The following is a 20643-nucleotide window of genomic DNA, read 5'->3' as shown; positions in this document are numbered from 1 at the left end:
CGCACAAGATGGCACTATGCAGCTTTATATTGTTATACAGGATGAACATATAAAATGTTTGGAAAACACTTACTTCGTTCTACAAATGTGTATCTCTTTATATCAAAGATTCTTCTCAAATTATTGAGAGACTTCTCTCAAAAAAAGGAAAATTTGATAACTAAAAAAATTATGGCATAACCTCTCGTTTTGCATAGATATATATTTACATGGTCACAGAGCTTATTTTCATTGTCAAAACTTAAAAATTTTTAGTGGACTATACCCTTAAGTATTTCTTTAAAATATTAAGTTTTTTATTTTTCCAATAAAATTCTAATATCAAATATTTTTATTTAACGATTAATTTTATTTATATTTTTATAGTTTTTTTTAAGAAAAAATATTGTTAGGGTTTTATGGATTTTCAATTAATATACAAGATAATTCATGAATTTATATATTTCCAAGCTTTTAAGGATGCAACACTTTACATTTGTAAACTGTCAAAAATGAAGTCACGCTATTTTTCATGCATTACACGAAATCGAAATTATATGAATGTTTTTAATATTCTTATATCAAAAGGATTAAAGTTCATTAAGAGAAAAACAATTCTTCTTCTTCAATCTATTGGCGCATTTATTTCTACACGCCAATAAGGAAGGGAAAATTATAAGACACCATGGTGTCTTCAAAACGCTAATTTTTGATATTTTTAACAACACTATAATTTTAAAATTAATTTGGGAGCAGGTTTCATCTTGACACACTGCCACTTTTTACATGCTTTGTCAGCTTCTATCTTCGCTGGTTCCATATATAATATTATTTTCTTGCTATAATCTTATATCAGAAGGCAGCCCAAATATTAATTTCACCTTAAAAAGAATTCAAATTTTTACTAACTGTGTTGAAAAATATAAATATTTGACTTTAAATCACAACAAAGCGGTCAAAATTCAGGGTATCAAAGATGGATTATATCCTGAATATTTAGATCAGTTAATTCCTATGCATTTAACATACGAAAATCCTCCAGACGGAAACTTCTTTGGTTTTTTAAAGAACTCCGACAAAATTCAATACAGCAAATATTATTCAAACCTTAGATACGTTCCTAGATATGCAACAAATCAAACTAAAGATTTTGTGAATAATTTCAAAGGAAAAATCGCTATCTACAAAAATGCTTATGCGAATGAATTTGGGGAGTTTGCTATAGACAATCATATAATTAGACCTCCATTTGATTCAGCACTAATTGGAATTCGCGCTTATGGAGATGGTCCTGTTGTTTTGGACTGTGATAAAGCATGTGTATTTGGACATAATTGGATGTATAATTTTGGTCATTTTATCCATGATTATTTATCTCCTTTGATGATAGTTCCAAGTGATTTCTTAGAAGAATGTGTTGTCATCTTATCAGAACAAACAAGAAAATTTGGTGAAGATGTTCTTAAAGCAGTTGGTGTTCGTCGTTATATCTATCTTACACATAACGAATGGGTCCATGCTGATCTTCTCGCTGTTGCCATTGAAGGTCGCCCACATCTTATGCACTTTGGTGTTCCTCTGCAAAAACTTGTTGATCATTTGAAAATTTATTTTCGAACATTAGACATAAAACCAACCAAATATGTTATTATGAATCGAGCTCTTTCGATTAGAAGACATATTAATAATATTAAGGATCTCATCACAGCTGTTCGAAGTAATATAAAGGCAAAATTTAGGGTTGAAGAACAAAATGGAGTGTTTACTATAAGCAAAGTTAATGAAGAACATTGCCATCATATAGGAGTTGAAATGGGTTCACATTACGCGAGTAAATTTTATCAAAAATGGATCGAACTTTATATTAAAAACGGTGGAAAGCAATTTCTTGCTCAAAAAGCATTTTTTGATAAGTTCGGAATTGATACGAATAACAAAGAAACGATGAAACTTTTCGCGCAGTCTACTGATGCTTTAAAGCACAAATTTTATCGCCTTGATGAGATTATTGCACAAAGATTATCAAACGATCCTTACACTTCTTTGGAAGCATTTTTGAATAATTTACAGGAAGAGTGCCCAGATGATCTCGTTCAATTTGATTACAATGGAGATTTTTCCGAGTTTACAATCATATATGCACCTTTTGCTGCAAAAGAATTGGTGCATAGCATTGATAACCCTCTCCACGTCGATTCCACTCATTCTTTAATTAAAGGAAAGATCCAATTGTTTGCAGTAACAATGAAAACAAGTCAAAACACAATTTTCCCCTTTTGCTATTTTTTAGTGAACCCTCAGACATCTGAAAAAATTCAAGAATGTTTGGTGAAATTCTGTGAGTTTGCGCACCTGGATCCACAGCATTGGAGCGCTGACTGTGCGCTAAACATTGCTCGCGCAATTGAGGACGGATTTCCTCTTGCGCGGCTCAGTTGGTGCGCTGTGCATGTTTTACGCGCATGTGCAAAAGTTGGAAGCTATTTTGACAATCCACAGAATTTTGAGAACTTCTATTTAGCAATGGACTTTTTGACATTACGTGCAGATGCAACGAATGCAGAAAAGCTGGCTGAAGAGTCTGATGAAACATATGAGTTCTTGACAACAATGTTAGAAGAAGAAGAACCGCGCGCTTTGAAGTATTTCGATAAACAATGGAGAAGAACCAAAGAACATTGGATGATGTTATATCGTGGAGAAGGTGATTCCACGAATAACATTGCGGAATCACACTTTCATCAATTAAAGCAAACATTTTTCTTGGGTAAGAAAAATGAGCGCATTGATGACATCGTCATAACTCTCATCACTGTTGTGATTCCAAATGCGATTATTAAGGTTCAAGTCGCTAATGTTTTGAATGAAGAAAGAGCAGTAAGAATTCTTACAAGGGCAGGTAATCAGATTGTTGAGCAAAGAGCTTCAAAACACGATGAATGTTTGAAATTAATTCAACACATTTTGGAAATTGTCGAAAGCCGAAGGATTGAACCTAATGTCCTTATTCCATCTTTAAAGGCAATATTAAATTTGGCACAAAGAAGTTTAAAGGAAGAGTAAGCAAGATTAGATAATTTGGACTTTTTTTAAAATTAATGAATAAACAGTATATTTTTGAAGTGTAAGCTTATTTACCTGAAGTTATATTACTTAATATAACATTCAAAGTATTATTGCTATTTATTGGAGAACAAATTTATGTAATTTTCACATGAAAATTGATAAATTTGTATTTCCTTATGATAATCAATTTTTGTATTTGTAGAGAGTCTCCCTGCATGATATCAAGACTTGGCTATAGTCTTTATCCATTTTTGAAAATTGTATTGTAAATTGTAAGAATTTCTGAATACTACTACTATAAAATATAATTGCTTATCAATGTATATTCTCCCTGCATGATATCAAGACTTGGCTATTAGTCTTTATCCATTTTTGAAAATTGTATTGTAAATTGTAAGAATTTCTGAATACTACTACTATAAAATATAATTGCTTATCTATGTATATTCTCCCTGCATGATATCAAGACTTGGCTATAGTCTTTATCCATTTTTGAAAATTGTATTGTAAATTGTAAGAATTTCTGAATACTACTACTATAAAATATAATTGCTTATCTATGTATATTCTCCCTGCATGATATCAAGACTTGGCTATTAGTCTTTATCCATTTTTGAAAATTGTATTGTAAATTGTAAGAATTTCTGAATACTACTACTATAAAATATAATTGCTTATCAATGTATATTCTCCCTGCATGATATCAAGACTTGGCTATAAGTCTCTATTCATTATGAGTATGACCCCATTTTTTACAAAAAGTGCCGAATTGCAACTTTGTCCCAATCTCTTCATTATTTTAAACTTAAATTAGTTTTTATGATTGACTAAAGCAATCATATTTATTCATCATTAAATAAACAAACAAATAATATTTGAGAGTTATTTCAAAAAAAACACATTGAATTTATTAATTTGTCTCAATTTCAGTATTATAAATTTTTATAATTTCAATATTTTGAAATACACTTTTTAATATTTCAATATTTATGATATTTCAATGTATTAAGTGGTCTCAAATTGAGCTTCTCAAATTATAGATCCGTATTTTTCCCAAGTGAGCGGGGTATCTCCAATCCCAGCCCTATCGTCCTCCCGGTGTCAGTTTTCAATATAAAATCCAAATTTTTTTGAAAATAAAAATTTCGAGAAATTTTTCTGATTTTTTTCTTTGATTTCAATAATTCAAAATAAATTTGGTGAGTAAAAAGACACTATTTAATGAAATTCATATGAGTGAATGTGGATAAATACTCTCAAAACATACAATTTATCTATTTTTTCTTTATCATTATCAACTAATTAGTGATAATTTTTTTGAACCAGATTTTTTTTTCATTAAAAACATAATATATAACACAACAATGATGCACACATACGTATCTACACATCAAAATATAAAGCTTGTTTTGGTCTGGGCATCCCAACCCAAAATTCTTAAAAAATTGAATAAAATTGAATACTTGGGCTGGGATACCCATCCCAAAACCGAATTGAATTTTTTGAATTAAAGAATATATTTATGTATTTATAATATACATGTGATGTCTATAAAAAATACTAAATTCTAAAAAAAAATTCAATTTATTCAAAACGTATACTAAGTGATCACTTCATTAGTAGGATCAGCAATCCTACTGAATGGTGAGAACGCCACTAACTAAAAAGGGAGTCCTTGGAGCTCTTGATCTCTTGTCAGTAGAGTTCATAATGAGGCATGGCATCTACTGATTAGAGATCAGAGCAATCCTACCTTACCTTCAGGAGCTACAAAGCTCCTAATCGTTACGAGAGGGAGCCTTGGAGCTCCTGAAGCTCATCAGCAGAGGCTATTTACCATTTGGGCCTCTTCTGATGAAAGATGCGAAACACGTCTACGAACCAGGAGCTTCAAAGCTTCTAATCCTTACTAAAGGGAGCTTTGGAGCTCCTGAGTCTCCATCAACAGAGTCCCAGATGGTAAATGTCCTTTGCTGATGAAAGATGCGAAACACATCTACGAACCAGGAGCTCCAAAGCTCCTAATCCTTACGAAAGGGAGCTTTGGAGCTCCTGAAACTCCTTTTACTATAAAATAGGACAGTTTTCTTCTGAGGTTCTCATCAAATCTAAGACTTCAGAAGAAAGCTGTCCTATCAATGTATACTTACACTCTCATGGACTACAAGTGTACAATTTTAAGGCAGAGATTATCCGAGGCCTCTCATCAAATGAGGACCTCGGATAATCTCTACCTTAAGTAGTCAAATAACTTTTCTCACTATTTAGGAACAAAAGAACAAGAGTTGGAGTACTTTAAGGCAAGATTCTTCCGAAATCTCTCATCGAATGAGAGACTTCGGAAGGACCTTGCCAAATCCTTGAACGCCAATATCCTTGGAACTGAGCTAGAACCAGGGAGAAGTAGCATACTATAGAGCACGATGGTAATCTCGGAAATGCTTATATCGCGCCAAGCACAATATTTAAGAAGTCTAACTCATATATACAAGAAGTCAGGCTGAATAGATATTGTGCATATGGTTTGCAGAACTCTCATGATATTTAAAATTCATGTTATCCCAAAAAAGGTGACACTTTGGGTGTATCGTCCATCCCAGGGATGCAAAAATCACATCACCTTGGATCTATACTCAAATATAAGTTGGCCTATTCAAATAATAAAATTAAATAATATTTAAAATAATAAATAAAAGTGATTGAGGTCATAACAAAACGGTTGTTTCAGTCATTAATTCTTAAAAATAAAAAGGGTAAAAACTAAATAAAATGGGTAAAATTCAATAGTGTCTGTGCTATCGTTCAATTTGAAGGTGTCTTTTGAAACCGCAAGACACATTGAATTTTTGAATAGTGTATTATGGTTTGACAGACACCAATGAAAAAAATAAAATGATATTTATTTTAAATATATAAGATCCTTATATAAAATATAAATATTTTATCGTTTTATTTTCTTGTTTTAGAAATGTTTTTTATTGAAAAATCAATAAAACTAACTCCAAAATAAAATTTTTGATTTAAAGACACTATGATGACACCAGGCAAATCTTCCAAGACACCTATCGTCGGGAATCTAACAACCCTATAAAATTACAACTATATATAATTAATATTTTCATTTTTGTTTCTTGTGATGAATGACTTTTGAATTAATTATGCCTGCATATTCTAAGGTACAAAATGATTCCACAAGGCATGTAGGCCCTAAAAAATCAATTACCAGTAATTAATTATGGCTCGGAACAGTTAATAATCTTCAGAATTAGAAGATTGATATTAAAATTGTGAAGATTATATTTTATTTTTGATTCGGCCTCTTAAATTATTTAATTGTAGTTTGATTCCTTAAGTTATTATAGAAAGTAAATACTCAAAAATATTTCAATAGTAATCATTTGAATTGGTGTCTATTCCATGAGAAATGAGTAAGTTTGCAATACTTTTTTCAATAAATTTTATTGTGCATAATGTAGAGGAGTATCACCTTCATGAACAGTTGTGGATTTGGGATTTAAATTTCATTTTTTCAGGATTTCTTATTCACTTATATTTAATTACTGCATATTAACAAGTAATCGATCAATAATTCGTTCATTATACAATCACAAAATGTTTTGCCCATAAAAGTTTTGTTCAAGAGAAAAATTATCAAATAAATTCTTCAACATACTTTGCGATGATTCATAACATTGATTGCTTGTTGATTATATTTCAATTTATCCTTCAATATGTATTGGTTTGAAATTGGGAATATAATCAATAAATGAGATGAATTCTTTCGGTTCTGGAAAGTTTCCATTAATAGATGCATAGACTCCTACTTCAATAGCTTGTAATGCAAGATCAACATCAATTGTAATGTCATTAAAATGATATTGGTAATGAAAGAAATAAACCACTTTAACATGAACTGATAATATTGAACATACGACTGAGAAATCAAACATTTCATTACTTGCAATAATTACAACAGAATTAGGATTCATAAAAATTGTTTTAACTGCATTGCTTCCTGTTGGTAATAAAACGCATTTAATTGAAGGATAAAATTTTGCATATGATTCGATTGTTCCTAATTTATCTTCAATTTCTTCGAATTCTACATCTTTTATATTGTTTTTGATGGCCGCCATAAGTGCATTGATATTAGTAATATGTCTAGGAGAATTTAAATCTCTATTCATAACTGCATATTTTGTTGGTTTAATATTTAATACTTTAAAGTAAATTCTTAGCATATCAACTAATTTTTGTAATGGAACACCAAAATGCATAAGATATGATCTTCCTTCAACAGCTACGGCAAGTTTGTTAGCGTGTACCCATGTGTTGTTTGAAATATAAATGTATTTCCTTACACCAACAACTTTAAGAACATCTTCTCCAAATTTTCTTGTTTGTTCTGATAAAATTACTACACAGTCTTCTAAAAAATCTTCAGGAATCAATGTCAAAGGAGCAAGACAATCATCAATGAAATGCCCAAATTTATGAATCCATACATGGCCAAAAACGCATGCTTTATCGCATTCAAATACTACTGGGCCTTCATGATATTCACGTACACAACTTAGCCCTGAATCATATGGAGGTCTGATTACATAATTATTTATTACAAATTCACCGAATTGATTTGCATAAGCATCTTTGTATATTGCTATTTTTCCTTTGAAATCGGTTACAATATCTATTGTCCGTTTTGTTTTGAATATTGGTACTAAGCTCATATTTGCATAGTACTTTTTATAACGTAAATATTGAGAGTTTTTCAAAAAACCATAAAAATTACCAATTGGAGGAGTCTCGTAAGTTAAATGCAGAGGAATTAATTGATCTAAATATTCTGGGAATAATCCTTCTTTTACACCTTGAATTTTGAGTATTTTATTAGAATCAGGATTAACATTTTTAAATTTGTCAAGACATTCAATGAAAAGTTGTTTTGCCTTTATCGTTAACGTGATAATTGGATCATATGGTCGTAAAATGCTAAAAGAAAAAAAACCACTATAAATGAAATGAATAAAACTCTTCTCTTGTATCTCATATAAAAAGTGACAAATCAAAATTTGAATTATTGCAGGCGTGAACTGATCCATAATTTTCCTCCCATTCAATGTAATTATTGAAGCGCAATACATACACAGTCTGGCTACTATATCCTAATAGTTATGTAGCACAGGTATTGCACTTCTGGCTGGTGGAACTCTCATGGAAGATTGTATGAGATCTAATTTAACTTTAAAGAAGAAAATTTAAGATTGTATCAACAAAGCGTAAGAGCACCTTTAAAAATCACTAATGATAATATTTTAGTCTTGAATTTTTGATTTTGATTTCAAGACTAATTTATTTTGATAAGGAATATTGTGATAATACAGATAAGTTATTTTTTAGGATTTATTATTTTCAATGAGGAAGTAGTCAAAAATATGATTTATTGTGCACCTGATTGCAAAAGAAGATTAATAATCTTTTTATAATTTTGATTTTCATTTTCCTTTTCCCTTGCAATATCAAGTGCAGTTTTTCCCACTTTGTTTTTATCATTAACATTTACATGAATGGATATTAAATATTCAATAACTTCAAAATGTCCATTAATTGCAGCTAAATGAAGTGAAGAACTATCATAATTATTTTTGTCGTTTGGATCTACTCCGATTGAAATAAGATACTTAACAACTTCAAGATGACCGTTTTGTGATGCAATAAGTATTGGTGAAGTTCCATTATTATTTTTATCATTTGGATTGACTCCGATTGAAATAAGATACTTAACAACTTCAAGATGACCTTCTTGCGATGCAATAATTATTGATGAAAATCCATTATTATTTTTGTCGTTAGTTAGTATACAAGTCTTGGGTACGGCGGCACTGCGTTCCACCTTACCCAATACTTGTGAATTTGACACTTTACAAAGCCGCCAACCACTTCACTAACGAACTCACTAATGTAAAAAATAAACGTTCTCACTATCGTTCTCACTAACGACTTCACTAATGTTCTCATAAATTTTCCTCAATATCTTCATCATCAGTGTTAACCCTATTGTAGTCATACTTGAAGCCATAAACTTTCTCTAACTTCTTAACGTACAATTTACATAACTTACCTTCGTCATCGTATGGTTTAATGATATAACTATTTCTATCTTTATAAACAGTCAATGAAAAGTCAACTGGTCTCGGATGTATTTGAAAGAACATGTTATGCTCAGGAAGGAAGAATAAATGTTTAAATGTATGTTTGTTATACTGTGGAATTCGAATGAGTTGCTTTTGTTCTGTCATTTATATAAAAATAAAATAAAAAATAAACTTAAAAATTAATGATATCACCACCCTCACACGTATGAAAACATAGCGCAAAAATAAATTTAGGTGAAGTGGTGAGATCTCACCTCTTTTTTCACCTGTTTTTTCACCCTGTTGAATTCATTGCTTTATAACTCTCTTCCTTTCTCCAACTCTTCTAACTTCTTCTTAAGTTCAGCAATGTTGTCCTCATGAAGTTTAATCTTTCTCAAAATTCCTTCTTTATCTAATGGTTGCTTTATCTTTCTAAACTGAACTCTACCATCCTTCATAGTATGAATGTAAAAACCTTCTGGAATAGTTCCTGATTTAATGTATTCTACCAAAAACTTTTGTTTCATTGCTTCAGTGACTTTAGTCGTCATTTCAATCAAATAAAAATTTTAATATTAAATAAAATAACGTTATTTTTTCAGTAAGGAAACGCAGGAGTTTTACGATTTATTTGAGGAGTAGGTTCTGGTTTAAATGTTGGAGTCGGTTTAGGAGTTGACTTTTGAACAGGAGTTTGTACTTCCATAGGTTCAGGAGTCATTGAAGGTGTTGTTTGTGAAGGCATTGGTTTTGACGTTGGTTTTGGCGAAGGTGTCGGAGTTTGTTTAACTTCAGCTACTTCAGTATTATTTACAACATTTGCTTTATTTCTTTTCAACATCATAACTGCTCCTGCTGTACCTAGCAAACCTAGTGGGAGACCATATCTTATATAGGGACTTGACCAAATGCTATTTTTGACAGGAGCTGGTGGAACACCTAACCTTGGTGAAACTGCTCTTTGCCATTGTGCAGCTCGTAAGAAATATTCAATAGGTGCTCCATAATCGTTTGGTAAAGTTTGTTTCATAGATGGTGAAGGTTCACGAGAGCTTGATGAAGAACTCATTTATAAGCTTTAAAAATAAACGTTCATCCTTTATTCCTCACTGTCGTCAGCTGCTAAGTTATAGTCATCTAATCTTATTATTGGTATGCCTGACTGTCTTACTTGTATGGCAAAGCAACAATCCCTCATAAATCCAATAAGTGGCTTTGGTACGTTTTCGGTTGCTAGTTCAATAGGTCCTTTAACAGACAATTTGTATGTTATTGGAGCAGTAGATGTTTGACCTTGCTGGAAGCAAAAGTCCACTTCTGTTGGAAAACCACATAAGAAATGTGTGTTGTCATAGCTATCCCATTTATGTTCCACACTACCATCATCCACCAATGACCTCATAACATCTTCATTAAATCCTATCATATCATTGTTTGTATTGCAGGCGTTCGCAACCATTTCATAAAATACAGGTCCATATGATTTTTCGGTTCTGCAGGCATATTTCCATAAGCTCCCATGGAAAGCTGAAGATATTTAAACTTAGGGTTCTCAAAATTAACATAATAGTTGTCTTTCTTTCTAAATAGTGCCCAAATACTTTTAACATTAATAGGCGTATAAGCTGCTGTAAATGTTGCACTTGAACTATCTGTATTCTTTGAGAATGAACCGTCCATAGGAATCCAATCCATAACTTTAACAGGAAAACATAAAGCCTCGTTTGTATAATGTTCTACAAGTTCTGGATAAATGTTAGGGTCTAAAGAGAATGACTTTGGATGAATGAAACATTCATTAAAATCCATCTTTGTTCGAAATAGTTGCTGGTTACAGTTGTAATAGTAACTGTTCCACTAGCTTCTATTGCCTTCGTTATCATAGTGAATGGTTCATTCCATGGAACAAATTTATTTGTCGGTGGATTTGAATCTGAAGCAAATGCAACTTTAAGAGTTGGATTGAAAGCAATGATATCATTTACAGATATAGATGTGCATTGTAATGCGTCGCTACTGAACTTTACTTTAAGCTGAATGTTTCCTGCAAAAGCTGGAATAAATCGAATAGCTTCTAATGGAAGGAATCTTCTAACAGGAATTCTTAAACGAAGCTTAAAATCAAATGATTTTCCTGCTGTAATTGGACCACTAACAATTTGTCCTGTTCTGCATGTTCCCGAATGACTCCATACATCTTCATGTCGAGTCTTTGAGAAAACATCTACTTTCTTTATTTGTTCGGTAGTTTGTGAGTTTGAAGTTATATATGCTTCTTCTCTTGCGTTGTCTTGAGAATATACGATACGACCATTTGTAAGGATTTGATATCCAGCAACTGCATAGAAAGCGTCATCGAAACCAATCCAAAATCCTGGTGGGTTTGTTTTATTGGAACCTGAACCAATTTCTTTATCTACAATAAATTGACCTTCCATTTTATACGTAATGAATGTATTGTAAAGGTCCAACATATTTTCACCAGGAAGTGAGAGATTGAATGTTACCCATGTGTTATCTTTAGCAGTTCCAGGTTGTGATGGAATCTTTGCGTCAGAATATTTTCTATTAGTGTCACCAATTTGAACTGCATTGTCTATGATATCGAAATATGAGCGAATCTGATGAATATGCTCTGCTGGAGTAAATTCGTTTAGCTGTTCGTTCTGCATGTATTTACTTCAGATAAAAATATCTATTTACTTCATTATTCTCACTCTTCTTCTTGGCATTCGTGGTGGAAGTTGTTTCTTGACATTTTCAATGAACTGTACATTCTCTTTTGTCTCAACTTCTTTCACTGGCGGGTCAGGGTTCGTTGACTCGGTTTGTTTTTCAATGAAATTCACGAACTTTGCAATAAGCTCTTGGTTCGTTATTGAAAGTACATCTGGCTTCTTTTCTTCTGGTTCTTTTGGTGGCTCAGTTTGAACAGAAGGTTTTATATGGGCTTCGTGGACTTCACCCTTGCCATGCACCTTAATGTTGTCGCTTTCTGCATTCGCTAATGGAACCTTTCTTTTTCTTACATATATTTTACCATCTTTACTCTGACTTACGTAATAGAAAGGATGTTGTATTCCTCTGGCGTCATTTAATATAATAGACTCTCGTTCTGATTTTGACAAGCTCATTTTACATCGGTTAAAGTTTTAATTTTGTTTTTTATCTGCAGTCAAATGACTCAGACAAGCCCTACGGACAAGACCCAAGGGGTCATAGATGTTGAAGCATTGAAGAAAGAAATTCGCGAGCAAATTTTATCCGAACTGAAGGAACAAAAACAAGAACAAAAGCCAGAGAGACCAAAGAGAAAACTTAGTGAAAAACAACTTGCTGCATTAGCTGCTGGAAGACAAAAGAACCCACGTTTGCTGGCAAAGAAAGCTAGAGAAGAAGCAAAAGCAAAGGAAGAACAAAAAGCTAAAGAAGCTGAAGCAAAGAAAGAGTAAATGGTTTATTTTTATCCGAATTAAATGTATAGACAAATACCTTTAACTGTTGCGTTCAGTAGTGAAAACCCTGACGTCAAAATAAAGGGGAACAGAGTAACGTTTAAGTTTCCAACAGACTGGATTGTGAACATAAATGAAGAGAAGTACATTGGCATAACATCTATGTATATAACACGTGCTTTCAGAAAGGTTGACTTTATACTTCAAGTCGAGATAGAAAATGACGAACAGTCTTTAAGCGCCCAAAACATTCACATATACAAATACTTTAAAGACGATACAACATTGTTGCAATGTATGATTTCATTTAATGAGATGTTCGAGAAAAAGTTCAACATTGAAGTACAAACTTTACAGCCTTTACGTGAGTTTCTTGCACAACTGAAGGAAGAAGGTAGTCAGCCACAACTTATAGACTTTCATTATGAATTTAATGAAAATGAAGATGGAACTCATGACTGTCAATTCATTGTATTCTCACCATTCAATGAAGTCGCTAAAGAGAAAGAAAATCCATTATGTATAAGATTTCAAATCTCTGAACCAAGTGATGATTTCAAGAATGTTTTCAATTATGAAGCAATGCTTCCGAGGAAAAATGAATTTTCAAAGATTGTAACACCTGGCATTTGGGATAGAAAGCAAGCTATATTATATTCAAACTTAAGTAAGGGAGTTGAAAATGAGTTCATTGGTCATACAAGAACTTCACCACTTCCTAACCCTAAATACTATAAATTAACTGGCTTCAATCGTGAGTTTTGGATAGACATGTTCTCCACTCATGACCATAACTGCCCAGTGCTCTTACCTCCAGACCATAAGGACTGTCTCTACATTGAAGCACAACTCTTAAACTCTACCATCGCAGTATTGTAAAATCTACGCTAGCTTTATTTTTATCACGAATGACCTCATTGCTGACAAAAATAAATGACCTCATTCATGACCTCATTGCTGACCTCATTCATGACCTCATTGCTGACAAAAAGAAATGACCTCAGAACTTCAACTTACGAATAAAACTTGTTTTAGTCGTTATTGAGAAGTTAAACTTCTCTTCAAAGCAAGGTTGACATGACTTACATAAGTCAAATCCAATCTCTTGACCGTCATAAAGTGCTTTATAAAGTTTCATGACACTGAACTCAGAGTCTTTGTCAAATTTTCCTTGCGGAACCATTAAACCTTTATCTTCATTGTAATAGCATTGTATAGCTTCAGGAAACATTTCATTAGCGGTTAAAGCAATAACATCTTGCTTCACGCCTTTCATTCTGCAGTGAAATGCAACTTCATTTAAATCGTTAGTGAGTAAGTCTATGTAGGTCTTCTTTCCACAAAATATTGACTTGTATGCTAAACTTTGTTTTCCAGGTGTTATTTCTGCGAAGTCGCTATGAAACTGACCAAGGTTTTTACCAATGAGAACTCTTCCATAACGTTTCTCAAACTCTTCAGCTAAACGAGGGATATCTTCATTGTAGAGATGCATACTGTCGGTATCGCTATAAAAGATGTCCATTCCTAAGTCTTCAGCAGTACAGAATACTTCACACATTATTCTCTTCGACATAGATAGAATGTTAACACCAAGTGGACAGAAGTTAAAGTGTCTGCAACTGCTTTTCGTTAGCTTGAAAATAGTTTTATCTGAACCATCCAAACCTTCGAACTTCACTATATGGTTGTAATTTCTTATAGCATATCTTATAGCATCTTTGTCATCTACTATGGTTATTTTTGACTCAATAGGAGATAAAATAGTTTTGCCATAAATGCTGTTCAGAATGAGTTTTATAATTTCTTGTAATGGGTTTTCTTCTTTCTTATACTTTAACCTTAACTCAAACAATTTCTTAACTTCATCTCTTATTCTCAAATCTCTGTTTCCATCGTAATAGTATCCTTGCAACACTTCACATTTGACACCTTGATATTTTATGAGGTCTTGTAATGTTATATGGTCAACATACATTAAACAGCAAGTGTTTGAACTTCTGGAACGTTAAGTTCTGGATTTAGTTCAGGGTCACAAACTATTAAAGGAAAGTGTCTGTGTATACCAATCTCTGTTATCTTAATGAGAACAAAGAAGCCAGACATAAACTTTTCACCAATGGGTTCCTTTTGGTCGTCATCGAATAAATGTCTCATGAGATACTCTGTGCTTAGCATCTCATCCTTCATAACCTTTGGAATTCCTTCCAAAGTATAAAGTCTTGCTATAGCTGATGGATATAATGAAACAGCGTCGAAATCAGCAATGAGTTTCTTTTCGCTCTTTTGTTTCATGTTATCTGACAGCATACATCTTCCACCTTGAATGCATCTCGAAATAAATTCTCTTGGTTTATTTGAGAGGTCATAAAGATTTCCATTCGGGAAGTACACTCTGTTCTCAAATAATTTGTTAGCAATAGAACAAATACTAACGTAGTCATAAACGTTTAAATCAAACTCTTTCAATAAGTCATTGCGGAACTTTACAAAACCTTCTCTTAAAATTCTTACATCTTGTTTGCAGTAAAACGTGCTATATTTTTCTAAGTCGAAGTGGTTCTCATCTATTCTGCAACCTTTGATGGAATCTATGTTCTTCATGAATGTATCTGCATCCTTGACAAACTTACATGCTTCAGAAATGACACCAGTTCTGTTGTCATTTGCTAACAAAACACTGCTGTAGTAGTTATATGGAAATACTTCTTTCGGTCCTGTTTGTAAGTTAAACATAGCAGGAAATAGTTTAAGTTTCTTATTTATAACACTGTAAGAGTCTTTTATAATAATTGCCCGTCCTTTATATAAACCAGTTATTTGCATTGTTCGTGAACCTTTAATGATGGAGTTCCTTTCACTTCTGTCATGTGTCTTAAGATGAAGTTTATATCATAACTGAGGTTATGGAAATATATTAAACTCTTGTCAGGAAGTCGCTCCAAAAATTCTGTTGCACAGTTTTGACCCCAAATGCTTTCACTCACTGAACCATCTTCACTGTCAAAACAGATGTTAAAAGCTTTATGAAAGCCATCGGTACTGCACTCAAAGTCAGCAAAGAAAACGTGCTCAGGAATGAACTTGCACTTATTTTTATTTACTTCTTTTGACTCTGCTTTCTTCTTCAGTTGTACACAATACTTTGGAGCACATGTCAAATCTTTAAATGGTGCAAGGTTCTGTTTATATAAGTCAGTCGTATATGTGAAAAGTTCTCCATAAGAAATAGGTTCGAAATATTTGCACTCCCACAATGTTTTCATAACATCCCATAACGGTGTTGTTCTATCCATGCGAACAATGTATTTACCATCTCTCATTGTATAATATTTTCATCTGTTTTCAATGTTCATTCCACCACACTCCTTCAAGATTTCTATATAGTTTGCGAATGAAATATGTTGTCATTGGTAATCTTTCATTTAGCATGTAGTGGTCTTCAACAAGAAGTAAGTCAATAGTTCGAACAGTTTACATTCTTTTGGTATATATCTCTTTATTTCATTATGTCTTGAGTCATTGAAATAACCAATGGTAACATTAAATGATACCTGTTGCGTCAGAAATTTCTTGTACTTTACTTTGAGGAAAGTCTCTAACACGAATGACTTCTCTCATGTGGTCAATAGTTTCTTCATTTACTCCAGCCTGAATGCAAGCATAAACGAAACAATTGTCTTCTGTCATAAGTGTTGCAGTTCTTTTGTTCAGTTCATTGAAGATTTGGTAGCGTTCAAGATTTATAGGTAATGTGCAAAGATACTTCCAGAACTGACCGCTTCTTTTTATAAAACTTCTTTTCACCATTATCTTTCCAAAAGCTTTCTATAAGTGCTGGGTTTCCTGTTTGCTTAAGAGCTTCCAAAATGGCGTTCTGGTCATTTGTCAGTGTGCTTTCATCTCTATATGGTCGCTTCTGTGGCTTTCCTTTCTTAACATCTGACATCGTTAAGCCTTCATATTCAGTTAAATCATACATCTTTATTTCAGTAAGATTCTTTATGTTGTCAAGAAGAAGTCATAGTGCATTTCAACAATACCTGCAGCATTTGCTTCTATCTCTGATATAAAGTTCTCCTTCAAGAGCTGATGTAGTAATGTTCCAATATTATTGAGGTTTAACGTAGAACATTCATACTTTCCACCAAGTTTATAACATACCATCCATCTCTGTTGTGAGTTTATTTTAATCTTCTCTAAGAGTCTCATGAAAACCTTACCGAAATGTTGTGTAAGTAGTCTCTGTTTGGTTCATCTAAAGCTTCGATGTTAAAGTCAATGAGTCTATTGCCTGACTTCACATTTCTCTTCCTATTCTCTCATCTTTCTTTAACCATCTCTCACCTTCTTTTGGTTTGTCGTCAATGGAACGAATGACATCGTTAGCTTTGCGAACTTGTTCTATAGCATTTTTAAACATCTCTCTTCTCTGTTGTTTCAGTGTGTCATCTCTCTTTCGTGTTTCACCAACGTTTGAGTTCGTAAGTTCAAACATCTCTTGACGAACATCATGAGAAAGAGCTTTACGAGTATGACCAACGTTCGCATTTGTTATGTCAAACATCTCACGCCTTACTTCATGAGGTATTGAACGTCTATGATATAAGTCAATAGCAACGTCATTTAAAGGAAATGCTCTTGCATTTATGAACTCATGAATTCTATCATAAGTTATTTCACCATTGTAGTCATTGAGAATGTCAGCGAGTGCTTTTTTGTTTGTCGCGTAATGTTTTGCAACATCTATGTTAGCTTCTGTAAGAAGTTGTTTTATTTCCGAGTGTTCTAACTTAGACAACTTCCGATACATCTTTAGTAGGAATAAAAAAATATTTTTTTTGAAAAAATTAGATTAGATTTTTTTAAGTTATTTTTCAAAATAATTTAATATTTTTATTTTAATGAAACACATGCAAGATTGCAAGTTCTTTTCATACAATGCTCTCGCTACTGCCATCAAGAATGAGTTCAATGGTGCTTCAAACGTTAATGTTATCTTTAACAAGAAGTTTGTGAAAGAATCTAAGTTTGGTCAGTATGTCAGACCATTAGCTATTGTCATTGACCGCAAACGTTATACTTCACAAGAGTTAGCAGTAGTTTTGAAACAAAAGAGTTTCTTCGTGAATGTCAAAGATACTCATTATACTCTCATAAAGAACTCTAACATTGACTTCTTCAGTATTGCTATGAATCTTTCCGAACAGAAAGAATATAAGAAGGGTGAAACAAATGTGAAATATTATCCTTCATCTCTGAAGACAATAACGAACAAAGATGTTATACAGAAATTCTTACCAAAGGTTGAAGAAGCTTCTATTTGACATTGACGAAGAAAGTGAAATGGTTGAAGAAATTGACCCTGACGTCATTTAAGCAAAAATATTTTTTATTCTTCTCTTTGAAGTTATCGAAATATTCTGTTATTTTTTCCTTCAGTAATGGTAAGTCTTCTTTGAATGTAAGTATTGTGCAACCTTTGATGTCATAGTGTGTTTGAGGAAGAGTACTTTTGACAATTTCTTTATTTGCTCATTCGGTGTCATTGAAATCGGTAAGTTTTCACGATAGAACCAGTTTCTGTCAGATTTGTAAATCTTAGCAAGGTCATAAAAGCTCTTGTTGTTTCTTCTGACTAAATGCAACATAACCATATCTTTATCTTCTTCTTTCTCCAACTCTTCAGTATATATCATATACTTATTATTCTTTTCTGTATGCTTTTGTCTTTGGATTCAATGACTTCATCTTTTGCTTGAAGTTTCTTTTCCATCTCTCCACGTTCTGCTTTATATAGTTCATCTAACATCATGAAAATATAACAAGCATAACGAGGTGAAGCCCACATTGCTACAGCATTTACTAAAAGTCTATGAACATAATATCCTTTCAAACCAGGAGCCAAATTCTTGCGATTTTCATACGGAATCTCTTCTCTCGGTTTTCCGAGGGAAGCAATCATATGAGGAAATTCTTCTAAAAGTTCTTTTGTCTGTTGGTTTTCAAACCAATGATATGCTTGCTTTGTAGAACGAAGAGCATTCATTAATACTTGCATTTGGTACATGTCATCTTTGACCGAACGAATGAGGCGAAGTTGTTTGTTATATTGTATGTATTCATATTCTTCATTTATGGCTTCATGAACGATAGCAGTTGTTGTGTTCTCTGATGTTGATATTACTGTCTTTACATACAAAATAAAAAAATAAATAAAAATAAAACTAACTTTATTTTCTGACTTTCACAAAAGACCAAAAATAAACGCTTTACATGTATTTTTCAGCAACTTCGTCAAATAATTTTATAGCTTTATCTATCTCATCTACATCAAACGTTTCTTTACCTTTCATGGGAGCACCATACATTTTCTCAAAAACTTCAAGCAGTTCTGTTTCAGCAGCTCTCATATCATTAACGAACACAACCTTGACTCTATTGACTGTACTGTCATATCTTTGAGTTATATTATATGTTCTTCCTATCTTATATCTCTTTGTATTGAAGTCCTTCGGTTTCTGAACGATGTAAAGTAAGCCTTCACTGCAACGTTCTGAGTCGAATGAACCATATGTTATGAAATTATATCCAACAACTGGGTCAATCCATAACAAAACTATTGGTCTAAGACTTTTGTCTATAAGATATGCTCTTGTTCCATGAAATGCTACTGATATCATAAGCTCAGGATTTCTTGTCAAAATTTTCTGAGTTGAAGCATTTCTAACCCAGTCGTTTGTTTTCTTTCCAGATGGAGATATAATGTCTGACAAAGAATATTTGTTGTATTTCTTTGAGTATCTTACGTTTAAATCACCTATTCTAACCACTTTGGTGTCATTGTCTATCTTTCTAACTGTTTTCAAACTCAATGTTTGTCATTACTGTCTTTACATACAAAATAAAAATTTTTCTTAGAAAAAAATTAGCGTTTTTTTTATCTTAAGGAAAATTCATGATTTTTGTTGCTGAATTCAATAAAAATATATTTTAGGTGAAGAGGTGAGATTTCACCTGTTTTCTCACCTATTTTTTCACCCCAGTTATTTTATAAGCGTTTTACATGGTAAACGTTATTTTTTAAATTTTGTGAAAACTCAACGGTTTGACACATGCCCTAAAAATTATTTTACTCAGAATTTTGTTTGCTGAATTCAATAAAAATATATTTTAGGTGAAGAGGTGAGATTTCACCAGTTTTCTCACCTAATTTTTCACCCCAGTTATTTTATAAGCGTTTTACATGAATTGTACGATGTATATTTGAAATTCTAAACAATTTCGTAGCTTCTATTTCTTCTGTCAGTATGTCAAAATTTTAACAATGCCGAAAGTTTCTTTATACTTCTTCTTGACGTCAGATAGAAGGAAATCGTCAGCTGTTGGATAGTTTTTGTTCAGAAATGCTAACATGTCCATTTTATCTTCTGCTGGTTTCTCTACTTCTTTCTTTAAGTCAGCATAGTCGTTTCTCATACGTTCTATCTCTTTTAGTGAGTAGTTATATTTCCTCATTGCTGCTTTACATTTTGAACATTGCGGATTCATTTTTGCGTTATACATTGAAATTTGACCTGCTAGAACAACTAAGGCGTCAATGGTTTTCTTTAACTCAAAAGTTGTTGGTTTTATTTGTCCATTCCATATTTTACATCTTTTATCTTTATCTCTTATCTGCCACACACATTCAGCAACTAATGAAACAAAGTTATCGTAAGTCTTAAACTCCTCAGATTTATATATGTCATTGCAATAAAAAAATAAATAAAAATAAAACTAACTTTATTTTTTCTATCTTAAGGAAATTCATGAAAATTCACGAGAAAGCAAAAGCAATCTGAGCCGCTAAGCGGTGAGAAAACAGGTGAGAAAACAGGTGAAAAAGGAGGTGAAAAAGGAGGTGAGAAATTAGGTGAAATCTCACCTCTTCACCTAAAATATATTTTTTGTCTGATTTACATCTAATGAAAAAGTTTAGAAGAATTTTCTTATTCTTTCTGGCA

The 20643-nt window shown here is 32.4% G+C and overlaps 10 protein-coding genes and 4 pseudogenes across 14 annotated transcripts, besides 6 other annotated features; 3 read left to right on the top strand and 11 right to left on the bottom strand.

Moving 5' to 3' along the window:
* Positions 1 to 267: part of a mobile genetic element that runs on past the window's edge.
* Positions 246 to 267: a terminal%2Cinverted (terminal inverted repeat of Kolobok-1_TV transposon ID:TVAGG3_0044930).
* A 1437-nt stretch (positions 268 to 1704) lies between these two features.
* Positions 1705 to 3835: a mobile genetic element.
* Positions 3836 to 4080: 245 nt separating this feature from the next.
* Positions 4081 to 5677: a mobile genetic element.
* A 629-nt stretch (positions 5678 to 6306) lies between these two features.
* Positions 6307 to 7775, bottom strand: TVAGG3_0044900 (glycosyltransferase family; the record flags this gene model as incomplete). Its single annotated transcript, XM_001304335.2, has 1 exon — positions 6765 to 7775. One exon carries the CDS (start codon positions 7773 to 7775, stop codon positions 6765 to 6767), a length of 1011 nt encoding a protein of 336 aa, XP_001304336.1.
* Positions 7776 to 8965: 1190 nt separating this feature from the next.
* Positions 8966 to 9509: a terminal%2Cinverted (terminal inverted repeat of Maverick-1A transposon ID:TVAGG3_0044680).
* Positions 8966 to 20643: part of a mobile genetic element that runs on past the window's edge.
* Positions 9511 to 9733, bottom strand: TVAGG3_0044890 (uncharacterized protein; the record flags this gene model as incomplete). The annotated part of the gene is made up of 1 exon (XM_001295395.2): positions 9511 to 9733. A coding segment is annotated over one exon (223 nt), but the record flags the coding sequence as incomplete, so codon positions are not given.
* On the bottom strand, positions 9781 to 10251 carry TVAGG3_0044880 (repellent protein 1 family; the record flags this gene model as incomplete). The annotated part of the gene is made up of 1 exon (XM_001295396.1): positions 9781 to 10251. One exon carries the CDS (start codon positions 10249 to 10251, stop codon positions 9781 to 9783), a length of 471 nt encoding a protein of 156 aa, XP_001295397.1.
* Positions 10282 to 10877, bottom strand: TVAGG3_0044870 (annotated as a pseudogene). The gene has a single exon. A coding segment is annotated over exon 1 (596 nt).
* TVAGG3_0044860 (uncharacterized protein) lies at positions 11246 to 11854 on the bottom strand (the record flags this gene model as incomplete). Its single annotated transcript, XM_051220858.1, has 1 exon — positions 11246 to 11854. A coding segment is annotated over one exon (609 nt), but the record flags the coding sequence as incomplete, so codon positions are not given.
* On the bottom strand, positions 11882 to 12316 carry TVAGG3_0044850 (uncharacterized protein; the record flags this gene model as incomplete). The annotated part of the gene is made up of 1 exon (XM_051220857.1): positions 11882 to 12316. One exon carries the CDS (start codon positions 12314 to 12316, stop codon positions 11882 to 11884), a length of 435 nt encoding a protein of 144 aa, XP_051105843.1.
* Positions 12528 to 12634, top strand: TVAGG3_0044840 (uncharacterized protein; the record flags this gene model as incomplete). Its single annotated transcript, XM_051220856.1, has 1 exon — positions 12528 to 12634. A coding segment is annotated over one exon (107 nt), but the record flags the coding sequence as incomplete, so codon positions are not given.
* Positions 12659 to 13516, top strand: TVAGG3_0044830 (uncharacterized protein; the record flags this gene model as incomplete). The annotated part of the gene is made up of 1 exon (XM_051220855.1): positions 12659 to 13516. One exon carries the CDS (start codon positions 12659 to 12661, stop codon positions 13514 to 13516), a length of 858 nt encoding a protein of 285 aa, XP_051105841.1.
* TVAGG3_0044820 (organellar and viral DNA polymerase type B) lies at positions 13638 to 14213 on the bottom strand (the record flags this gene model as incomplete). The annotated part of the gene is made up of 1 exon (XM_051220854.1): positions 13638 to 14213. One exon carries the CDS (start codon positions 14211 to 14213, stop codon positions 13638 to 13640), a length of 576 nt encoding a protein of 191 aa, XP_051105840.1.
* Positions 14528 to 15507, bottom strand: TVAGG3_0044810 (annotated as a pseudogene). The gene has a single exon. A coding segment is annotated over exon 1 (980 nt).
* Positions 16275 to 17450, bottom strand: TVAGG3_0044800 (annotated as a pseudogene). Its single transcript has one exon. A coding segment is annotated over exon 1 (1176 nt).
* TVAGG3_0044790 lies at positions 17542 to 18016 on the top strand (annotated as a pseudogene). Its single transcript has one exon. A coding segment is annotated over exon 1 (475 nt).
* Positions 18333 to 18686, bottom strand: TVAGG3_0044780 (KilA, N-terminal/APSES-type HTH, DNA-binding family; the record flags this gene model as incomplete). Its single annotated transcript, XM_051220853.1, has 1 exon — positions 18333 to 18686. The coding sequence occupies one exon, from the start codon at positions 18684 to 18686 to the stop codon at positions 18333 to 18335; it is 354 nt and encodes a 117-aa protein (XP_051105839.1).
* TVAGG3_0044770 (organellar and viral DNA polymerase type B) lies at positions 18910 to 19254 on the bottom strand (the record flags this gene model as incomplete). Its single annotated transcript, XM_051220852.1, has 1 exon — positions 18910 to 19254. The coding sequence occupies one exon, from the start codon at positions 19252 to 19254 to the stop codon at positions 18910 to 18912; it is 345 nt and encodes a 114-aa protein (XP_051105838.1).

This window comes from Trichomonas vaginalis, chromosome IV (assembly GCF_026262505.1).
Source record: "Trichomonas vaginalis G3 chromosome IV, whole genome shotgun sequence".
NCBI classification, from domain to species: Eukaryota; Parabasalia; order Trichomonadida; family Trichomonadidae; genus Trichomonas; species Trichomonas vaginalis.
The sequence above is the reverse complement of the archived record's forward strand: the minus strand, read 5'-3'. Positions and strand labels throughout refer to the sequence as shown.